Source organism: Macaca thibetana, chromosome 12, assembly GCF_024542745.1.
Source record: "Macaca thibetana thibetana isolate TM-01 chromosome 12, ASM2454274v1, whole genome shotgun sequence".
Taxonomy (NCBI): domain Eukaryota; kingdom Metazoa; phylum Chordata; class Mammalia; order Primates; family Cercopithecidae; genus Macaca; species Macaca thibetana.
The window spans coordinates 4,904,840-4,928,525 of NC_065589.1; the positions used below are offsets into that span (position 1 = coordinate 4,904,840).

The 23,686-nt window shown below is 43.2% G+C and overlaps 1 protein-coding gene across 24 annotated transcripts in view; it reads right to left on the reverse strand.

Annotated features, from left to right (window-relative positions):
* Positions 1–23,686, reverse strand: part of LRRFIP1 (LRR binding FLII interacting protein 1) — a 168,891-nt gene that overhangs the window by 54,568 nt on the left and 90,637 nt on the right. For 6 of the 24 annotated variants that reach the window (XM_050751644.1, XM_050751643.1, XM_050751640.1 and 3 more), the window contains exons 3-11: positions 20,029–20,046; positions 16,209–16,256; positions 14,447–14,491; positions 13,200–13,250; positions 10,439–10,477; positions 5,748–5,807; positions 3,825–3,887; positions 1,554–1,631; positions 130–174 (exon numbers count right to left, since the gene is read on the reverse strand). The exons of 6 other annotated variants lie outside the window; for them this stretch is intronic. In XM_050751644.1, the coding sequence (XP_050607601.1) occupies positions 130–174; positions 1,554–1,631; positions 3,825–3,887; positions 5,748–5,807; positions 10,439–10,477; positions 13,200–13,250; positions 14,447–14,491; positions 16,209–16,256; positions 20,029–20,046 (447 nt within the window). The remainder of the gene's footprint in view (positions 1–129; positions 175–1,553; positions 1,632–3,824; positions 3,888–5,747; positions 5,808–10,438; positions 10,478–13,199; positions 13,251–14,446; positions 14,492–16,208; positions 16,257–20,028; positions 20,047–23,686) is intronic. 12 more of the 24 variants (XM_050751638.1, XM_050751633.1, XM_050751636.1 and 9 more) reach the window with 6 other exon arrangements.

The following is a 23,686-nucleotide window of genomic DNA, read 5'->3' on the forward strand; positions in this document are numbered from 1 at the left end:
AACTCCACCTGAAGGTGCAACTTCCCCCAGGGGGCTGGAAACAGGCACATCCACAGCTCTGGGCTTGGTGGGGGCGGTGCATGCACAGTGGGAGTGGGCGCGGAGAAGCAGGGCGGGCAGCACACGCACCCGGTAACTTCCCGAAGGCCGGGCAGCGCTGTACAGACAGGAGGGCTGGAGGATGAAAGCAAATGGCAGGTTTTAAAAGCCTTGAAAAAACAGCAACAAATGACAGTGAAAGGCACGACAGTTTCAAATGACACGATAGTTTCAGCATTCACCACAGCCAACTGCTGGACAGTGGTTAGATGGAAACAAACCGATCAAGGCACTGTGTTTCCTGTAAATTTGATAGATGCAAATCCAAAATTTACAAGAAAGATAAATGAGATGATTTTTAACTTTGAAACAGTAAATTTCCCAGCATCTTTAAAAACAAGATCATTTCTAGTCATCTCAGGCATTCCTGGAAGAAAGAGTCAGGGGATGAGACAGAATGGTGACAAGGTCAACACACTGACAGCAACAAAACCCACAGCTCAAATCCAAGGTTAACGACACACTTGGCAGTATGCGGTACGCAGATGTCCAACATGTGAAGACAGGAGCAGGGAAAGTCTTTATTTCTATGCGAGGGGCCCAGTGACCGTCTTCAAGACACAAAGGGAGTCGCTGCAAGGCTGCCTCAGCTGGTGTGGGAGGCACCCCCAGAGGGGCCGCAGTCTATCCCTGTCAAAGGAGAATCCTGCCTAGCACACACGTCGGGGGAGGCAGTGCTGGTGAGGGGACAGGCTGAGACACAAAGGCAGCTCCAGTGTCAGAGACTGTGCCACGGGACAGAATCCAGACTCATTTCCAGGGCACACTGAGCAAGTCAGGCAAGGTGCACAGCCAGGTGGTGATCCCTCAGCAGCTCCGGTCGACATGCAAGGGAGAGGGAAGTTCAGCCTCCAAATAGCATGTGTACTTTCATCCCTGACACCGACTTCCTTGGATTAGAATGAGACTCGATACCTATAGCTAACAGGCCGAGCACCTCAGCGCCGGACCTAAACCCCACCTTGTAAAAACAGGAAACAGAGGGGAGACCGAGCCAAAGAAATAACACCGTTCTGTCCACTTCTCAGAGACCAAGGAGGCAGATTATGCACAAAAACCTTCCAAATTGCTTCCTGGACACATTTACAAGAGAAAAAATATTAAAAAAAAAAACAAATGAAAGCCCAAATGGGGAACAATTGCTGGAAAAGGAGGAGAGACCCAAGAGACCAATTTTTTGGACTCGAGTTTTTGAAAATACGCATTTAATAAAACCCTCCTTTTCCTTAAGTCTCCTTTTCTATATTAGGTTCTCAACTATTTGACAAGCATTTTTCTAAAAGATTGACAAAAGTCTTAGCAAACTAGTCAAGCCAATTAAAACAGTTGCTAAGCTTTGCTCTTGTGACTTTGTGTGGAGGAGGCTGAAGTATCCACTAAATGTAATCAGCAATTAAAGTGATGCACAGAAGGAAAGGGAAGGAGCGACAAAGTGATGTAAAAAGGAGACAGACCCAGTTTCCATTTGGGGCAGAGAGGGGTGTGGGAGCCAAGCCACCACCGGGAAGCCCAAGGTTGGAGCCGGAGAGTCCCTGTAATCAGAGCAAATGGGCAGCAGAGAGGGGAGAGAGGCTCACACCCCTCACGGCATTGCAAAGGTGCATCAGTCCAGCGACCTTACACAACCATAACAGTGACGGGCATGCACTCACGGGGGAGGGAGAGAATGAGGGTCGGAAGGAAATAAAGACAGCTGGGCCAGGCAACTGACAAAACTAGGAGATTGGGCCAAATTAGGACTTCTGAGTTTATACACAGAAAAAAAGATTTAATTCATATTAAATACTGAAATAAATTTTAATTGATGTTAGGAAGAGTCATCAATACTACATTCTATGCTGATACCTTTCCATTATCATATTTAAATCAAATTGAATGTACCACCTACTGGGCAGGAATAGGTGTCTACAGAGCGCAATTCCCAGAAAAGTTCTGAGGGCTGGTGGGGTGGGTGAACCCAAGAGCCCTCAGGCAGCAAATGATGGGCACCCAGGGCTCAGGGCGAGTTCTGCTGTGGCCCTGTTCGAATGAGTCGGCTCTCATTCTGACGTTTAACCCTTTGGATGTGGGTTATTTCTCTTAAATGGATTGAAGTGAGTCAGATGCAGGCTGAACTTGGGTGAATTGTTCATATCCAAGGATGAGATATTTATTGCCATCTTTATTTTAGAGCAAGTAACTCAGCTTATCAAAAATGAGTTGGAAATAAAGTTTTCTTAATGACTAAGTGCCTTGAAAAATGCTTTGGGCATTTTCTTAATTCAAGGGGAGATTTTGCTGTTGCAGAGAGCACTTAGTCATTAAGTCTGATTTCAGTGGGGGAGCTGCTCCTGCGGTCACCAGGTCCACAGAATGGCCCCAACAGCACCCTGGGCTCAGTCACGTGGCGCCTCTCCTGGGTTCTCACCATTCTGCACAGCCTCTGCTCAAATGGCTACTCACCTTGAAGAGCTTCCCCTCTAGGCTCTACCTGGTTAGTTCCTATTCTTTTCATTTGATCGATCGATCTATCTATCTATCTATCTATCTATCTATCTATCTATCTATCTTATTTATTTGTTTGTTTGTTTGTTTGAGATGGAGTCTCGCTCTGTTGCCCAGGCTGGAATCTATCTATCTATCTTATTTATTTGTTTGTTTGTTTGAGATGGAGTCTCGCTCTGTTGCCCAGGCTGGAGTGCAGTAGTGCAATCTCGGCTCACTGCAACCTCTGCTTCCTGGGTTCAAGCGATTCTCCTGCCTCAGCCTCCTGAGTAATTGGGACTACAGGCACGTGCCACCATGCCCAGCTAATTTTTTGTATCTTTAGTAGAGATGGGGTTTCACTGTGTTAGCCAGGATGGTCTTGATCTCCTGACCACATGGTCTGCCCGCCTGGGCCTCCCGAAGCGCTGGGATTACAGGCGTGAGCCACCACACTCGGCTCTTCCTATTTATCAAGGTTCAGTTCACATCCTTTGTTGTGACATTTCCTGGCAAAACCAGAGTTTCCCTCTCATTCTATTTACTCATCTGTTCACTACTGTACAGGTCTCCAGTGCCAGTGGCTTCTGTTCTAGATGTCAGTGCCTGGAGAGCACCCACCTCCCCTGCTTATCTTTGTGATGATCCCAGGCCTGCTCGATTTTCCTACCTAAACTAGTCCCAATTTACTGAGTAAATCTGAACCTAAACAAACACCAACAAGCCTCAGCAATTTTAGGGCTCTTAAACAATGTAGAAATTATGTTTATCAAGACCGATGCATGTTTATAGAGAATGGGAAGGAACTGTTGTGTAAACATGTGGATTTGGATGAGACTCTGGATTTTCCTTCCAAGTCGAGTCCATGCCCAAGAAACCACCAAAAAGTTTGCATGTACTCTTCAAAGTAGTTCTGTTTTCAGAAACTCAAGAATTCAGGAGCATTCTTCTTATTTTTTTTCCTTTTGATTAATTCTAATTAGAAAACATACACAAAAACACGTCCTTTCATTGCAGCCAGCTGAATGCCACAATTCACATTCGAGCTGGCGTGGTCAAACGCAGCACACTGGAGTGCATCTGAATGAAGGAGCTCATGTTAACTACTGCTTTTCACGTCAATAACGCAGCTACCCAAACAAAAATCCGTCAAACAGACACTGAAAGAGAAAAGTAGAGCTGAATCCACACACACAAGATTGCATGCTACAAAACCTGCGGTTTCTGAAGGGAGGATGTGAAAGATCTAAATGGAAACCAACCAACTTCTCCTCCCTGGATGATGACAAAGTAGAGAATCTGCTGTCACCGCTGTAGCTGGAATTCTGAGCACCAAAGAAGAAAACATGTTTCAGTGACAAGCACTTCCTTATGACTGCAAAGCGCCCCCATCCCATTCAAAAGGCGAACATGAAACCGCACAACCGAGCCAATACTAGGAGCCCAGGAATGCTAGTTTATCTAAAGACACGAGGCACAAACAGTACAGCAGAGATTCTGAACAACTAGAGATTCTAAGCTGTATTTTCTATTTCAGTGTTTATGTCTTGGTGACGCCAGGGGTGTATCTAGTACTGCTTTTCGCAATCTCACATCTTCTAGCACGATTCGTGATTACTGAGTTTCACACTGTGTTGTCAGTAAACTCCTAGTCTGAATTATCCTTGTTACTTATCTCCTTAGGTAACTAAAATTCCATTTATTGCAAAATTTTCAATCTTTCTTCAGCCCAGCCCACCTGCGGGCTATAGCTCAGCCCTGCGGTGCCAGAAAGGTGGGTGGAGTATGACAGCCTGCTGCCACCTGTCCACTGGAGAGCCCTTATCCACACAGGGAAAATGTCCTGCAGGCCGTCTTTACATGTCTTGAATATACATTTTAAAAATGTCACATCCAGCCGGGTGCAGTGGCTCACGCCTGTAATCCCAGCACTTTGGGAGGCCGAGGTGGGTGATCACCTGAGGTCAGGAGTTCGAGACCAGCCTGGCCAGCAGGGTGAAACCCGATCTCTACTAAAAAATACAAAAAAATTAGCTGGGCATGGTAGTGGGTGCCTGTAATCCAAGCTACTCAGGAGGATGAGGCAGGAGAATCACTTGAACCTGGGAGGCAGAGATTGCAGTGAGCTGAGATCACACCATTGCACTCCAGCCTGGGCGACAGAGTAAGACTCTGTCTCAAAAAATAAATAAATATTAAAGTGCATGCAATGCCAAATAGGTAAATAAGAATGATAAAATAAAAACAACTTGATCAGCTGGTTTCAGAAAGCTAAAGACTGGTTTGGTCAGGGAGAGGGAAGAAGGTAACGGTGGGTCACTCATTTGAAGCCCAAAAGTATAATTTAAGTGTATACATGATATCTTAATATAACATAATTAAGATAAATGAAAAGAAATACTATTTTACACAATTAGGAATATTACTAAAAGAAAAAAAAATGAAGCATAAGAACAGGAAATTTTTAGGCCATTTAACACGGAATGGACCTGTGGGATATTGTGAAGCTTGATGGAAATGTATCCAGTGCAACCTTTTAAAATCCCCAATGACCTCCTGTCCTTGATAATCCAAAGCCCTCCCCACCCCGTCCGGTCTCCCTAATGCCCCTGCCACTGGCACCACTCCCTCTCTCTCCCCCTAGAGCATCACCCTTTCCTTCCACCAGCTCTTCCTGCCTCCCACCCCTTAACTGGGAGCCTTCCAAGCATCTGCATTGTTTTCTTCTCCTTTTCCTCTCCAGAAAAACACAGGTTCTTGTACACATGCCTTTAAGGCAAACATTAAAATTACAAGTGAGAGATGTGGAGACTGCGAAAATGTTGGATTTAATATCTTTGAAAGCTGAATACACTTAATACACATATTATATACATACACCCAGGGGAATACAGTAATGAAAGAGCTAATCTTTAATTTCAGATCTTTTTAAACTTGAGGTTCTTATCAATATCTACCCCTTATACTAACAATCAGAATGGTGGAGGGCTAACATTCTCAGAATGTTTGCTAGTTGAAAAACATTATCTTTCATTCCATCATGTGCTAGGAAAAAAAAGACAGACCCATTTTAACATTTAAAAACAGCAAAGAAGCTAAATTTAAATTTAGCAATTAGTTTTTAGTTCTAGAAGCTTTGAAACAACCTATTTCAATTTTGAGCCATGCAAATTTACTATACTAACCCTGCCAGATCTTCTATTCAGGGACTGTGATCCATACAATTCTCCATCATAACCATTTGTCTGTTTCAATGAAGAAAAGAGAAAAACTGACATCAGTACACAAATGAATTCACAGGTACAAATCAGCAGGGACGAACCAACCAGGTATAAGGTGAGCTTACTTGGTGGAGTGGGTGAATGACCAGCCCAGGACTGTACAAGTCCTAGCAGCTCCCAAACTGCATCCCTGCCCCCGTCCACTCCCCCACAGCTCAGGAGAGAACAGCAGTCAAGCTAACCAAGTCAGTAGGCTTCCCGTCGCATGTCACTCTTAGTCTTAAAGCAGCACCAAGTCCCTCTGTGGGGTGGAACATTTGGGCTTGGCGTGGCTGTTTCCTTGTCAGGCTCTGTTTCTGGTTTTATGGTGGCGCTGTGGACATTCTGCTAGCAAGTCGCCACATGCCAGGCCGATGGGTAGTGATTCGGTCTGAGTCAATGAGTTTTCAGTTCCTGGTTCAGGGAGGGTCTTTGAAAATTATGGCACATTGTGATGCTATGGGCCATAATTCAGAAGATTCAGAAATCATTTCTTTTTTTTTTTTTTGAGATGGACTCTCACTCTGTCGCCCAGGCTGGAGTGCAGTAGCACGATCTTGGCTTACTGCAATCTCTGCCTCCCTGGTTCAAGCGATTCTCCTGCCTCAGCCTCCTGAGTAGCTGGGATTACAGGCGTGCGTCACCACGCTCGGCTAATTTTTGTATTTTTAGTAGAGAAGTGGTTTCATCATGTTGGTCAGGCTGGTCTCAAACTCCTGACCTCATAATCTGCCCGCCTTGGCCTCCCAAAGTGCTGGGATTACAGGTGTGAGCCACCGCGCCCAGCCTCAGAAATCATTTCCAGGCAATCTATAGTGAAATGCAAAAGTTCATCGTGGGGTATAGCCTCTACACTAGTTTTTCATTCATCCAGCCCTCCCACTTTATTTTTCAAAATGAAATCTGAACACATATTTAATACTTTCATAATGTGTCCTCCAGAATAAAGGAGAACGATTGTATTAAGTGGATGCCTATCATCCCTCTCTTCTCAGTTCCCAGCCCAGGTTCCCTTAAGTCAAAGCAAGGGCTTTCTAAACGCCCCTTAATTAATCTATAAGGAAATTTCTGCCGATTCAAAATAAGAACTGTCAAACATCAGAGACAAAACCAGCTCTCGGGACAGAAAAAGGAGGAGCAGTCTACACAACTGGTAAAAATGGAAGGAGACGCCATCAGGTTCTGGGCATGAGGCCAAATTCCAGACAGAAGTTCTGTCATGTGACCTTAAGTAATTATTTAATCCACTCGAACATCCGCTTTCTCAGCCGTGAAAATGTGCATAATAATAAATACATTACAAAGCCATCGTGAGGATTAAACGAGATGAAAATGAGTATCTCAAGCACCTAGAACAGTGCTCTCATGAAGCATGTGCTGACTGGGCGGATACCTGAATATACATGGAAGGGGCCCGGGCACGTGGGAGGTGCTGAATGTGGTTCCTTATTCAGGGGATGGGTGCTGCATAGCACATGTTTTGCAGCCATGACATTAAAGTAGAAAAAAATATTGAATTTCCAAACAGATTATAAATCCAGATTCATGAAACTTTGACTATCAAACTATATATTTATCTTTGCTATAACTCAAAACAAATCAAGAAATCAATTTGAAGTTTGGAAACAAAAGAAGTGTAGAAATCCTTCCACATTAAATTTGAGAACTCTATGAGTAACATTAAAACATTTCTGAAATAAATTAATAGTAAAAATCTTTGGAGGTTGGCAAGAGTTTTACTCAGACTAATTTCCTCTCATGTCTTCAGCAACAAGATTATTTGACATGAAAATGCATGTCAAGGACTTGCAAATTGTAGATCTCAATCCCTTGTTATCTCTTCAGAAACTAGATTCCAGAAGAAATTAATATAACAATGAAGGCTAACGTTAATCAATTTCAGATGACTTTGACTTTACTAATAAATGAGGAAGAGAAATGTATGACATAAGCAAGGCCTCTGGCTCTCCACTGCTGCTTATGAAACACACAGCGCTGCTTATGAAACACACAGCGCTGCTTATGAAACACACAGCGCTGCAGAGGAACCCTGTCCTTTGCACTGCAGTTCTCCAGCTCAGCCTGCAGCGATGGAGCAGAAGGTGGGCAAGCCGGAAGCATGACAGTATCCTCTCATTTGTCACCTTTCCACTTACAGGCTTCCACGAAAACCCGGGAAAAACTGTTACTCTGCAGGAAAGCCTGCAAAGCAGTTTCCATGACCACGTCTGTGGTAATGGAATTCTATCATAAGGAATCTATTCCTGGGCTGTATTCCTTGAATGTATTCCCAAATCTATAGGATCTTGTTAACTATATCTCCATAGGGAGAAGAACTTTGACCTTCTTGCTAACTTGCTCCTCTTGGATGGTGTTTTTTGTGCTGTATTTAGATGGGTGGGGCTATTTTTACGTGGCGTAAAAGGGCAAGGGGCACTGACAGTTAACTGACCAATATTAGAACAAAAAGTCCACAGGCAGCATATTAACTTCATCTTAAGTTGGGTCTCTGATGTTCAACAAGCTTTGCTCTATTGTACTGTGTGGCTTTAAGCGGTACATAAGCTTGTTCACTTTGCTGGTTTCATGCTCCAAGACTGGGTCTCAGAGGGGAGTCCGCAGACCACCTGCTTCCTGGTCACCTGGCATGCTTCTCACAAGCAACGGCCCCTGCCTAGGGAATCAGGATACTTAGAGAAAGGGCTCAGGAACATGCATTCTAACAAGCTCTCCAGAAACACTGCCATAAGAGAGAACAAAATAAAGAGGACATACATAAGTTAGAATTTTCTAATACAGGATAAATAAGATACAAGGGTAAATGCCCTATGAAAACGGTAACTTGTGACTAGTCCGAATGCTAATGACTACCACGCAGTGTTATCAAAGCGTCTGTCACCTTCCCATTGGACCATGCAGAAGTCCCCTGCCAACTTTTTGGATTAATAATGTTAGATGTTTTTTCTCCACGAGTCAAAAGACAGAGCACATGTAAAGGGCATTAGAGATGGAAAACAAACAAGGAAGGCAACGTCAAAACTCTTGAGTTCGATCCCTGATGCATTCTATTGAATTTTTAAAAAGAACACCGAAAAAGAAATCCAAAATGTGTTCCTGACCATTGCTAACACATACATTTATCCCACTGGGGGTTAGCTCTTAAATAAAATTAACTTTGAATTTAACATAAAAAGATTAATAATCTAGATTTACATTGCTAATACATTGAATTCCTTAAAGAACAGGGGAGTCGCTGGAGGTACAGTGTCACGGAAATGCTCTCACCTGCCAGAGTGACTTGAAGCGCTCTGTAGGTAACAGATACTCCGTGAAGAGCACTTTCTGAATCTAATGACCTGTCTTTGTGCTTTCCCCTGTCCTGATCCCCAAGCTACTCACTCCAGCCTGCATCTGTTAAGAGCAGAATAGCCGCCCCACAGGAGGCTCACGGCACCAAATATGCTATGCAGATGTATGCTACAATTTATTCATTATAATTGCAAACACAAATTTTTTTTTTTTTTTTTTGGAGAAGGAGTCTTGCCTAGAGTGCAGTGGCACAATCTTGGCTCACTGTAAACTCCGCCTCCCGGGTTCATGCCATTCTCCTGACTCAGCCTCCTGAGTAGCTGGGAGTACAGGCACCCGCCACCATGCCTAATTTTTTTTGTATTTTTAGTAGAGACGGGGTTTCACCGTGTTAGCCAGGATGGTCTCGATCTCCTAACCTTGTGATCTGCCCACCTCGGCCTCCCAAAGTGCTGGGATTACAGGCGTGAGCCACCGTACCTGGCCAAAAATACATTTTTAAAACAGGAATTTACTAAATAATTTTGAAATGCACTGGAACAAATGAAGCACAAAATGCTTCTGGGTAAAGTCCTTCAGGTGAAATAGTACATAATACGCTATAATAACTTTAGTATCAAATCACTTTAATGCTGAGCTGTGCTTTCTGGGGAGAACTTTTTCTTCCTTGAAGTATAACACTGACAGACTTTTAGAAAGCATAAGGCACAGAAACTGTCAGATACATATAAGAAGGAGTAATTCTGAGTTTAAAAGTCTAAAGCCTTAGTTTTTGTTACTGGAAGTAGGAGCTTTCTGAGAGAGTATTTCCTGGCAAAAAAGTCAGATTGTACATTTAATTTGAATGGATATAGATTGGAAAATAATGTATTTTTCATTAGGTAAAATGACTTTACATTTAATTTTTTAAAGGAAATTTAGAGGCTTTGGGAATTCTTGATCTGATTTGAGTTCCTTGAAGGCAGACACTATCTTTTTCATCTTGGTATACACAGCTGCTAACACAAGGCATGGCAAACAGCTGGTGCTCACAGGCCACCTGGTGAGGGAGTGTTCATGCACAGATGCCTGGGGTCCTCCCTCCGGCAGGATCAGGGCTGCACCCTGGAGGCCCCAGGAGGAAGACTGCTCGCTCCGCAGGGTAAGCCTGCCCTCCTGGCCTCACAGCCCCCCAGGCAAAAACTGGAGACAAAGATGTACTTGGTTTTTTAGAAAAGCACCCAGGAGATTCGTGGAAATAGCATAGGTTATTATATGTCACACCACACAGTTAAGGTCACACAGCAAAGTATATCCGACCATCTCACCCAGGCGTAGGGACCCCCATACTCCAAGTCAGGCTGCGACTGTCAGAAGAGAGATAGCAGAAAAAAAAAACAACAGAAAAGAGAGTTGCCAAAAGTAAATTTAAAAGCTAAGTAAAACATAAATACAAGAAATCTTTAAAATCTTAACAAAAATACATTTTTCCATAATCTCTAGGATCTAATATGTACTTACAAAAAGAATTATGTCAGAATGGTAGCTACCATAGAATCCAGTAGTATTAAATAAACTTCCATGGAAAAGGTTGCTATAATTCAGGAAGTCTGAAACAGTTTGATAAATCTTATTTCCTCTTCTACATAATCCATTTTAGTTACATAAGGGAAAAGGTTAACAGATGGATTGTCGTCAGTTTTTCAAAAAGGAAAATTAAAAATCTAGATTTTTCCAGAAAATCTAAAATCTAGAAATTCTAGAAAATTCGAAATCTAGATTTTCTGAGGAGGCATCCATACAAATGCCAGAATAGTATAAATCACTTCCCCACCTTTTTTAGGGTTTATCATCTTTTCTAGTTAAATGAAGAAGGCCTGTGTTTTCAGAGTCAATAAACAAAAGATACGATCTTAGAATCAACAATGTAAAAAGTTCATAATATTAAAATATATAAAAACAGTAGAAACTGACCCTGTATAGAAACAGAGCGAGATGAGAGTCCTCACTCTGGGGAGTGCCCTGCTCGGTGGTACAAAGGGGCAAGCATAGAGCCCAGGGCGCCCAGGGCACCCAGCACATGGAGGGCATGCAGGCCACCAGGCCTCTGAGCAGCAGGCACTGGCCTTGTTCCTAGGAACTGTGACCCCAAGCAGGCCTCTTCACTGCTCTGGGCTTGTTTGGTGCCTATAAATATTAGGAGGTTTGACTCTCATCTCCAGGATCCAAGTTCTTAAGTTCTGAGGAATCTATTTCTTTAGATCAAGTACACGATGGGAAAGTGTCATGTGACTGAAAACGAAAATCCCATCCACTTCCTCCCCATCTTATGTACTGTCCTAATGATGAATCTCCCATAGGGAATTTCAGCTCTTAAAACAAATGTACTTGATATCTTGGCAAAGAGTGGTGTCCAGCAGAAAGATGTAACTTATTTCTGGTTAAAAATCATTGAAAATGAAATGAATGCTGTTACATAACACCATCATACTCGTTCATATTGCAATTGTTTTCAACTCTTTGGGGTCAGGAGACCCTCTGAGAATCTTGAGAAAGTGAACATACTTTTCCCAGGAAAATGTAAGTGCATACCTCTTGCCTATGATTTCAGGAGGGTGTGGCTCTGAAAATGATGCATTTTGAGAGAGAGTCTGGGATTCTGTGTCTCTCTCCTCCTATTCTCTCTTGAACGCGTATAAACCAGGCTTTGCCCTCAACATTTCTGTTAAAAGTTCTCCTGCCAAAGTCACCGACATCCTCTATGCTGCTAAGTCTGAGTTTTCTCCTCTCTTGGTCACTCTCCCTCATCCTTGAAACAGCATTTTCTTCACTGGTTTCAAGGACTCAAGCTTCTCCTGGGCCTGCTCAACAGCTATGATGTCTGGGCCTTGTCTACAGACTTTGTTAATTGAGCTTTGCATTTATTATATTTTGGGTCCATAAATCTTCCCTCTTCCCGGGTGAGTGGTGTCAGAGGGTCCTGAGGTTAACAGTTACAACGGCATTCCTGAGGCTACATCTCAGGAGAAGGTTTTAAGCAGCAAGGAAGCCCTCAGGTGGGCCTCACATTTGAACCACAGCTTTTTGGCAAAATCATTACGGATCTGCTTCTGGCACTGCAAGGACAGTGACAAGGACAGAGTTGCTTCACAGCACAGCAACTCTGTTTCACCTCTGCATTTTATCATTACAAAAGGCCAAATTACACACACACACTCAGCACATGTATAAGTCAAGGAATAATAGGATTTACTTGTCACAGTGAAGTAAAACAAGCCTTCAGCTCTATAGGGTCCCTAAGGATTAATAAAATGGAGTGGCTGCTTTGAGACTTATTTATTACTAGTGGTGAGATGTAATTTCAATCCCGTGGTAAAAGAAACTGACATGCTCAGATTAATCCACTGACTTAAAGCACTGGGCAAAACATAGTTTTTCTGTTTTACTTTCCCCAAAACTCACACTTTTTTCAAGTGTAATTATTAAGGTTTCTGAAATGTTTAAGGAAAAGTCCATATTTGTGTTGATTGACCATTAAGCCTATCAGAGGTGAAGAGATCTAATTATAACTGATACAAGGAAAAGCGGCTGAAGGCAGATCTTACGGATCCAGTCCTGGTCCAGGTTTTCAGCAGGCAGTCTATAGCAGCTGTGTGAAAACACTGCTCAATAATAATTAACTTACAGCTACTTTAATAGAGGCTCCAATTTTACCAGAAGCATGTGTGTCAGTGGATACAGACTTACTGAAGGGCAGATGCGCCTTTGCATTCCTGTGGAACACCAATGTGCTGAGACCACTGTGCTAATCAAGGCTTGGGAGCTTTGTGATGTGGATAAGTATTGAAAAAAAGACGACTTCATCTCGGGAGAAAGAAACAACCAACGTGCCTATGCATATTAATAATCTCTCTACAGCAACAAAGAAACATCCCCCACTGATTTGATTTTAAGTAAGCATCTCATCAGTTAAGTATTGACTATCAGACCACGGGGATAATGGAGAAGAAATCAGAATGCAGGGATGAGAAGGCAAAGGGCTTGGACCAGAAACTGTGCCATGCAAACTCCATCATTCTGGTTACTGACCCTCAGGCTTCCACGACTACCCACTGACATGCGCTCGTCTTCATCAGAAGCCTATTAAAAGAAAGGATGAGAACAACCGTGAAGTAATCATACAACATATGTGAAGAACCAGTGCCCAAGTCTTAGGGGGACGCTGGGAACTGACCCCACCCCCAGCAGTGGGGGGGGGGTCAGCCGCCCCTGGACATCTCAGTGGACACCACAACTAGGTCCCCCACAACATGGCCTTTGTGGATCTCTGTCTGCTTATGGGCAATATGGATTTAAAGTAATTTCAGGGCCAGGCGTGGTGGCTCACGCCTGTAATCCCAGCACTTTGGGAGGCCAAGGCGGGCAGATCACTTGAGGTCAGGAGTTTGAGACCAGCCTGGCCAACATGGAGAAACCCTGTCTCTACTAAAAATACAAAAATTAGCTGGGTGTCATGGTACATGCCTGTAATCCCAGGTACTCAGGAGGCTGAGGCATGAGAATCACTTGAACCCACAAGGCAGAGGTTGCAGTGAGCCAAGATTGTGCCACTACACTCCAGCCTGGGCAACAGAGCAAGACTCCGTCTCAAAAAAAAAAAGTAATTTCAGGGCCAGGCACAGTGGCTCATGCCTGTAATCCCAGCACTTTGGGAGGCTGAGGTGGGCAGATCACTTTAGCCCAGGAGTTCGAGACCAGATTGGGCAACATGGGAAAACTCCACCTCTACCAAAAATACAAAAATTAGTTGGGTGTGGTGGCGTGTGCCTGTAATCCCGCTACTTGGGAGGCTGAGACATGAGAATCATTGAATCTTGGAGGTGGAGGTTGCAGTGAGCCAAAATTGCACCACTGTACTCTAGGCTGGGTGACAGAGCGAGACTCTGTTTCAAAAAAAAAAAAAAAAAGTAATTTCATCCAAGTAGTATTATCTCACCGGTAATATAAATACACAGCATTGGTGTATATTACTATGCAAATTATTTATGGGTATTCAGTGGCACAAAAAGCACTACAGTTGTTATGAATATATTAATACTCAAAAATTTCTCAAACACACTCTCCTTACCAAATTTAGGTCAAAATGCTAAAAGCTGAGTTCATAGTCTTTATTTAGGTAATAATATCAGTATTCCATCATCAATAGTGTTAGTTAATTTCTTTAAGAGATGATATCATCATTAAGATATTATATATATTATATATACTTCAGTCACTACAAGTATAAATTAGAATTCAATCAAATTGCCTAAGTAATTAATGAACACGGTACTAACCGACGTGTTTCTTCTGGATCTACGAGAGTAGCGCTCACTGTCTTCCTACCAAAATAATGGAGGAAACAGTATGAAAATGTTAGAGACAGACGGACACAGGAAAAGTGCTTTAAAAAAGCTTAGGTAGTCCCATTGCAACATAATACAGCAGTTCTGATCTAAATGTCAAATAAATATTTTCTCTGCCTTCGTTTAAAGGCTTCAATTAAACCAGTGGGTAAAAACGTTTTTTTCTGGGGTGGGAGGTTCTTAAGCACAAAAATAATTGGGATACTTCATTTTTGTTGTAAAAACAGTGTCTAGGGCAGAAGCTGGGCCTTAATTTTTTTTAACCTCTATCATCTGGTCCATTTAAATCAATCTACTTTTCCCCTTACTTTCAGAACCTTACTCTCTTCAGGAATCAGAAGACAAATCATTTCCACAAAATATTCGAAAAGGATGTCACTCTTTCTACTATATATTGTGGATTCTAAGACACACATGGTTTTTCACACTTAGACATCTCTGAAGCTGGGATGTATCTTATAATCCAAGTTGTTCAGTTATAATTAGCATTTTTTTCTTTCTCAGTGGTATATAAAACAACGATACAACTTCAAAGAATGTCTTAAGATTTTTAAAATTTTTCTTTTCTTTTTTTCTCTTATATCACCATGCCTGTGGACAAAAATGTCTTAAGGTTTAACAAAAATACATTTATGTCATGTAAGCCTAAAATGATGGTTTGCCTAGGCTGAATGTAATCATATTTCCGACAGAGTAAGTGTGTGCTCTTTATATTTGAAGAGATAACCTCTTTTATACCCAGTATGTAAGATGTTAGGAAATAATTTTGGATTTTCCTCAGATAATTTTATGTATAAGAAACATTTAATAGGACATTTCTATCCTAACCAGGTTCTCAAATGCTACAAGCATGTGATGAAGTCCACGGGGCCAGGCAATAAAGCAAAAGGGACAGGAAGAGGTGGAAGGACTCAGGTAGATGAACTAACGAGAAGGGCCAGGCCATGCTCTCTCGGGACCAGTGGAAAGCACACAGATTATCCCCCTTCTGCAGCCTCCCTATGTGGGTGCTGCTGCTTCCCGAGAAAGCCAGAAAGACAGGAGTATCATCGGGGCGAGCTAGCTCTCCATTCACAGGATGGCAGAGGGGCTGTTCTAGGAAGCAGGTTGAGAAGGTAAAGGAATTTTCTTACCAAAGACCAGTGGTTTCAGCAGGCACAGCGGACAAGATGAAGAGAGAACCCAACAGCAAATGCAGATAAAGTCTAAATGAGGGTGATGGGGCAGCTGGTCGCAATCATGAGTGAAGGAAATGGAGCATAATATACCTCTCAGGTTCCAACCAGAGCCTGGTGAGCTGCGATGCCAATGGGAATGTTCTCTGGAAAGTTCTCAAGCCAGGGGCGCATGCCCAGCCTGAATCCTGGTGGAGGGCCCTGTGCTCAAGGAGATCAGGGTGGCTGTGGTAGTGGAGACCTCCCCAAACCGCTGGCCAGGAGACATCAGCAGTCAGTGGCTACTGAACAGGCAAGACCAGGACTGTTTCTAAGCAGGCTGCATTTGGGGATGTAAACAATCAGAGACCAGATGCAGAAATCCCCGGAAGAAAATCTCTCAGTATTAAATTATGGTGCAATAGGAATCTATCTACATAGTTAAACTACATAAGAATTACATTATAAACCATTTAAGTCTCAACATTGTATTCAAATGGGGAGGGAAGAGTAAAAACAAAATTATATTCAAGGCCTACCATCCACTGCTCGATGTCACCCCATTTTGTATCCAGCCCATAATATTTCTATAGACAGAAGGGGAAAAAAATTAGGCAAGAAGTGAAATTTCTTAAAAAGGCAGTTGTCTAAGGCACTGTTCCGACATGCATTTCCAAACCGCCGTCCAGCCGCGCGGTGAAGGTAACACGCCAAGGCAAAGCAGTCAGCAACACACTTGGCTTCTACGCAGGGAGCCGCCACCCGTGCAGTCATGCAGGCTGTGAGCTGTGAAGAGAGATCCTCCCCGCCCATTCCATCCCGGCAAAGCAAGAGAGCCCAGGACGAAGCTTCCCCCGGACCAAGGGCCTCGGCGGAGAGCAAGACAGTAAAGCCGGCCCAGCAGCCTTCACGCCCCCTCGGACAGGCTGCTCATGCCTTCAAAGCAAACACGATGAAGGAATAAAACACCATCTAAGAGAAGCAGAAGCTCAGAGCCATTCCTGTGTTGGGACCTCAGGGAAACTGAGAGAAGAAGGGGAGAAACCGTGTGCTGACACTTGTTCTAGCTGCCTGATGTCTACGCTGAGTCTAGGCCCATGGGAATTCATAGATTTTGATGTCTTTGTAGCATGGACGGAGAGATGACTGCCACCCACAGAAGAGGCCTTTGTACAGAAGAAAAATATGCAGACCCACAAGTTATGCATGTCTGGAGATGACGTTAGCTCAGAGGTGTCCAGTCTTTTGGCTTCCCCGGACCACACTGAAAGAAGAGTCTTGGGCCACACATAAAATACACTAACGATAGCTGATGAGCTAAAAAAAAAAATTTGCAAAAAAAATTTCATAATATTTTTAAAAAGTTTACGAATTTGTGTTCAGCTGCACTCACAGCCGTCTTGGGCCGCATGTGGCCCGTGGGTTGGACAAGTTTGCTTTAGTTTATACTTCCATGTTTTTATCTTGTTCAGTGGTCCAAGTTAAAAGGAGAAAAGCAGACTCAGAACGGCTACTGATGTCACTGAATTGGGGAATCCCAAAGGTAGGTGGGAACCCAGGTCATGGGCCCAAATAATGGGGTTTTGCTTTTCTGCTTTTTATTTAATTTCCAGTAAGAAAATCAAGAAACAACTAACCAAACTTCCATATTATAACACAGATGCGAATTTTCTCTTTATACATTAAAATCTGATAATCAAGAGAAAAAATCAGACGCTAGACATACAAGACCATTTTTGAAATTATTTTATAATAACCAAAACATGCTGTTGCTATGTTTGGTTTAGTTTCATTTCAAAGTGTGGTCAGATTTTAAAATATGCAGTTCTCAGATGGTCTTACCTCTTTCTCTTAGAGATGATGGTAAGTAGAAAATTGGAAGAGCAAAAATTAAGAGGGAGAATTTAAAATGCTTTTAAAAATTCAATAATACTGAACTCTACTATAAAAAGGACATGAGCCATATCTTTTTCTGTAAGTTATTCCCTTGGAATATAAATTCAGAAAGGAAATAAAAGCAAACATATCCCAAAGTCATGTCTTAACTTCAGTGTCAGGGAAATGCATCAGCTTAAAGCTATTTTGCATTCAATTAATGTTAGCACCTGTCAAGTTCCAGATTTTTCACAAGTAAAATATGATGCCATCGCTCCACCCTATCTTGGCTCAACTAGAAAGAGGGAAGCAAAATATGTTTTTAGAAGGATGAGGGCTATATAAATTCACAATAAAATTATTTAAATTCCAAAAGAAATCTGTATTGTCAGTTTTTCTGTTTTCATAGATTTCTTTTTGCCCATTATATCTGCACACTCTATCTTGCTCTTTTCATGATGAAGAACCGGTATTGAAAATCATTCACCTTATTCATGGGTGGTCTTTTTTTTTTTTGTATTGAGACGGAGTCTCGCTCTGTCGCCCAGGCTGGAGTGCAGTGGCGCAATCTCGGCTCACTGCAAGCTCCACCACCCGGGTTCACGCCATTCTCCTGCCTCAGCCTTCTGAGTAGCTGGGACTACAGGTGCCCGCCATCACGCTGGGCTAATTTTTTTTCTTTTTTGTATTTTTAGTAGAGACGGGGTTTCACCATATTAGCCAGGATGGTCTCGATCTCCTGACCTCGTGATCCGCCCGCCTCGGCCTCCCAAAGTGCTGGGATTACAGGCGTGAGCCACCGCGCCCGGCCAGGGTGGTCTTGTAAGTGTCTACTGTAACTGCATTTCACGTCATTCCTGGGCAGAGAACGCCCCTAGTAACAGCAAGTGCAATTAACTAGTAGTTCCTGGGTTAGCCAGCAGCACTAGCACAGCAAACCCAGGGAGGGCAAACATTTCAAATGTCAATCACTACCATGAGCCGGAAGCCATGCGGAGGGAAGCAGGAGCCGCACTACTTTCAGAAATAGCTTTGATCCCAGAGAAACTGTTCCGCAAAGCAGTTGGCTGGGCCGGAGGAGCAATCGCCGCCTCCTCTCCTCCCCAGACATCTCAGTGATGAGGAAAGCCTTCCCTTCCCTGGGCACACCTTTACCACAAAACTGTGCCTCTGCTCCTCCACTGCGGATTTCCGGGGCTCCTTCTAGCTTCACATTCTACACAAATTCATTCTGACAAAAGTTTTCACAATGTATCCCTGGCACGTTAGTGAAAAGAAACTAACGTGACCTAGCAAAAGAAAGGCATGAATGCGAGTGGAAACGACCAGACAGAGCCCCTCTTCCAGGTTCTGGATGACAGCGTCCTGCTGTCAGTCACAGGCAGTGCTCCCCGCCTGGCCTTGCACCTGTCCAGTTCTTCCCGAGGCTCTCTGAGGACGACGAGGAACGCCAGCTGCAATATCCACTTCTACACTTGGGCCCTGGAAACACTAGCCAAGCACAAGAGATTCTGGCATCTACTTAACAAATTTCTTTGCACTCTTCGGGACAGCAGCTATGCAGAGTGCAGGGCGCCCGCGGGGAAGGCGATTCGTTCTGATGGCCAGCACAGGAATCCAACACAACAGGTCTTAAATCTACCGCCCGTGCATTCCGAGGGCCTGTGGGCTCAACCCTCTGAAATTAAGTGATCTTATTCTGATTTTCTCATCCGCTCTAAGAGAAAAATACAGTTGTTGTTAATCTAGAAACTAAATAAATTTATAAAAGGGAACTATCACAGATGTTGTAAGTATCAAACTAAATTCATTTATAGGAAAGATTCCCTTGTATACAAATTCTATAAATTCTCAAGGAACTCGCTCACTTCTGACTTCATTTTTGCTAGATCTTGAATCACTGACTTGGTTGTCTTTATTTTCTGTGTCCGGCCTGCCCAGTGTATTTACTTCTGAACCTCAGCTGCTTCTACAAAATATTAGGAAACAGAGAGGCGCATTATTTTATGATCTCTCAGCATTAGGGATGAATGGTAGGTTTATTTTATATCATCACTGTCTTTTTACTCAGATTTTTAAGTCAATATCTAATACTCTCTCAATATGTGGTAATCTGCATGGATTTTTTAAGTTTTCTAATAAAATCATCTTTTTCTTTCAATACATAATTTCAGAAGGCTATCCAAATTCTGAAATATAATTTTATTTTGCCTTACAATTACTTTTCTTCTTAAAGAAACAATTTTTAAATTTCTTGAGGAGAATGCAGATGAGAAAAGCATTCAGCACACAGAAATGTGTCTGACTGTGGCTTTGAGTGGGGTAGGATGAGGATCTAGGCAGAATGTTCAAACAAATTCATACACAAAGTAGTAAAATAAACAGTAAGAACGTCTAAGTGCAAGGTGTTATTTCTGAAAGGTGACCAGGCCCTTGGCAAGGAAAAAACAGTACATGCAAGTTAGAAAATAAAGAAGAGCCTACCTTTTGGACCTGATAGATCTATAGAGAAGGACAAAAAAAAAAAAGAAATGTAAAATCCAATTAAAGAAGCTGTAACATCAGAATGAAAGGTTCTCCCCATATGAATCAAAGCCACAATGAATAACAGTAAAATGTGAATAAGAAAACACGTGAGGTCCCACTGACAAGAGTTTGTAATTTTATCACTCACTTTACATTCCATTTTAGATACATCGGGGAAATAGGGGCATAGCCACACGAATCTCTACCAAAAATACTGCTATTATTCTAATACGGAAGTCTGTATAACCTATTGCCATCAGTAAGAAAAAGTTCTTCCTTCATCTTTAATTCAAAATTTCCTTTTGCAGTAATAAAAGTTTAACCAAAAAGTGCAGAAACTTAATTGGAAAGTTAACTGGTCAAATTCACAAATAATGAAGAAAGAGGCTTTGATGTTCTGATTCACAGAGACACATACAGAATAACAGGAAAATTCCAGTTAAATGGAATGTTCATTAGAATGTAACAGAAATCTTCCTAAAAGAGGTTATTATCATACATTGACACATTCGTTTGCTTCAGAGGTTTCTCTTAATTTTGTAGTAATCACTAGATAAAACTGAGATAGCTACTCATTTCCATTCATTCTTCATTAAGACATTTATCATATCAGGCACTATTGAAGGCACTGCCAAAACTGCGAGACCAAGAAGTTGGCATTTCTAGTCTTATATGGGGGAACACATGTGACTATATCCAACAATATGACTGTAAGAAACAAAGCATCTCTAACCAAAATGTGTATCAAGTCAGTAGCAAGAAAAGAGATACCCCGATCACCATTTTTTTCTATCAGTGTAGGTTCTCCCGAAGAAGTTCAAGGTTCCCTTGATTTTCCCAAAAATATGTACATTATTTTCCCCTAACAAATCTGTTAAAAAAGAGCTCATATCCTTTTAAACAGACCCTGGAATGCAGCTAGAGTAAGCTGTGGTGGGTTCTTGCCGTCTGTGTGCTGAAAAGAACCACCTCCACGCTTCCCTTGGGGGACACCAACCCCGGTCAGCTTCCTGCCCTTCTCAGTGTTCTCAGAGCGGCCCCCTCAAGAAAACCCTGAGCCTGCTCAGAAACGCCTGCATGCAGGGGAGATGGCTTTTGACCCAGATGAAAACAGGGATCAGGTTTCTCAATTTTTATACCAAAGTATCAACCCTACCCTTTAAACACTGGTCTTCCAAAAGGTATTCATTTCCCCTTAATCAACAACTTAAAATGCCAGTGCCCCAAGCTACCAGATTGTATAACCTCCAATTGTGTTAACTGGTTCTAATAATAGCCAGGCCCAGAGACTTGATATGCAAAGAAGAGTGTGAGGCACCTTCCTAAATCCTCCAGGCACCGCCCGAAGATGGTCCGAAGACGTGCAAGCTCAGACCCCACTAGCTCGACTCCCTCTTCCCTCTGGATGCATACACAGATGCTCATGTGTGTGAGTGCACATACACACACATGCACACACGAATGCGTGCGCGCACACATGGGTATACCCCTCCTGGCCTCTGCCCCACCCTCTGGATCACATAAAAACACAGCTAGGTGAACGGCTACTGATTCTGTATTTACAGAAAATTCTAACAAAATTGTCTATTTTATGTTTCATATTCCTGTGCCTCAAATTCTGCACCAAGAAGAACTTCAAGGCATGCTTCCACTTGGAAAGTGACTAGGATTATGTGGATCATTCTATTTCCCCCTCTGCTGTGGATGCCAGCATCCTCAGCGTGAACTTCAACCCCATGGTCCACGGACTCACTCCATCCTCCACTCTTACTTGTTTTTATTGTTGGCTGCAGAACTGATTTCGAGACAGAGGGGTGTGCTAGGAAGACCACAGGCTTTGCATCTTGTCAAACCCGGTTTGAACCTTGGCTTGGCCATTTTCTTGGATTCAGGGAAAACTGTGTCTCCCCCTAAGGCCTGTTTTCCCCACCTGTAAAGTTCGGGAAGATGCCCGCCACCGACGGTAGGTGACAGCCCCAAGCCCACCTCTGCTGCATGGCAGGGTCCCTGAGATGACCCCAATCCCAGGCTTCTCTGACTAGTAACAAAATACACATCTATCTTATTTAAGATCTTTCAATCCTTCTTTTGAAGAAGCAGACATAAACTTTAAACAAGAATGTCATCACCTTGCAAAGGCCCTAAATTCATGAAGGCACTGTTGCCGTCGTTAGGAACGCGTGCTGCGCTGGGCTGACTGGGCCGGCCCTTCCTCGTCTGGCTCTCGTCTCCCAGGGCAGCTTCCTGTCTGTCACATCCATCCTCTGCTGCCACAAAGAGTGGCTTTCTCCTCCGTAGAGCTGCTTCACTCCGTGTCCTCACTCACTATCTTGGCCACGTTCATTTCTCTGCCCCTCCCAGGCTCTCGTTCCACAACCTGGTAAATTTGGGTGGCTCTGGGTCCTGGTCCGTGACCAACCCCAGGCAGGAGTCTGCAGCCACGCCCATGACACCCGCCCTGTGTCATAGCCGCAAGCCACAGTCATGAGGGCAGAAGTGCAGGCATCAGTGATGAGGAAGCTGAGACTGCAGATCCACACAGGACCGTGCAAAAGGTAACGTTGGCCAAAGGTGCTGCCTGCTAGGGACACCATCCCCTCCTCTGGTCCCTGCTGTCTGAGAGCACAGACCAAAACCACCACTCTTGGTGGAGGACGTTCCACCGAATTTGCAACAGGATGAGATATTTTGACCCCTGTGGCCCCCTGAAATATCTTTATGATAAAACCATGCAGCAGGGAGAATTTCAAAATCTGAATGCGATCTACTAAGCAAATAACATCTATACACGTGCTGAAGAGGACAAACCATGGAGTTTTACATCAGATTTCATCAGATGTTCTCTGCAAGGCCCGTGCTCATCAGAGGCATCAGCGAGGGCTGCTCTGCACCCCCTTTTTACGATACTAAAATTAAATGCCCAAGACTTGGTTTCCCACCTGGAGTAGCAACTACTTTTTATTTTTTGACTTTTTGAAAGAGATGGGGGTCTCATTATGTTGCCCCAGTGGGAGTGCAGCGGCTACGCACAGGGACAATCACGGCTCGATCATTGCTTCAGGCTCCTGGGCTCAAGCAATGCTCCTGCCTCAGTGTCCTGAGTAGCTGGGACTACAGGCGCATGCTACCACGCCCGGCTTATTTTTTATTTTTCTTCTCGTGTGGCTTGGAATATTACAACAGAGATGCGGGAGTCCAGCAACAGACTGTCCTTACGTTGTACAATTAAAATGCAACAGAAAAGGGCTTCCTTTGAATCAAAGGAATAAAGGGATGCTTTGCTTTTAAAGGAGGCCATTCACATAGATGATTGCTTGCCTTAATTCATCTTAGTTATTTTTTAAATCAAGAACTTTTGCCCAACAACTTTGTAACAAGCTGCTTATATCAATATGTATATATTTAAATCAATTCTATCCATAATTAAGGATATAATATGGGGCAGGTGCGATGGTTAACGCCTGTAGTCCCAACACTTTGGGAGGCTGAAACAGGCAGATCAAGAGGTCAGGAGTTAGAGACCACCCTGGCTAACATGGTGAAACCCCATCTCTACTAAAAATACAAAAAATTAGCCGGGCGTGGTGGCCGGCACCTGTAGTCCCAGCTACTCAGG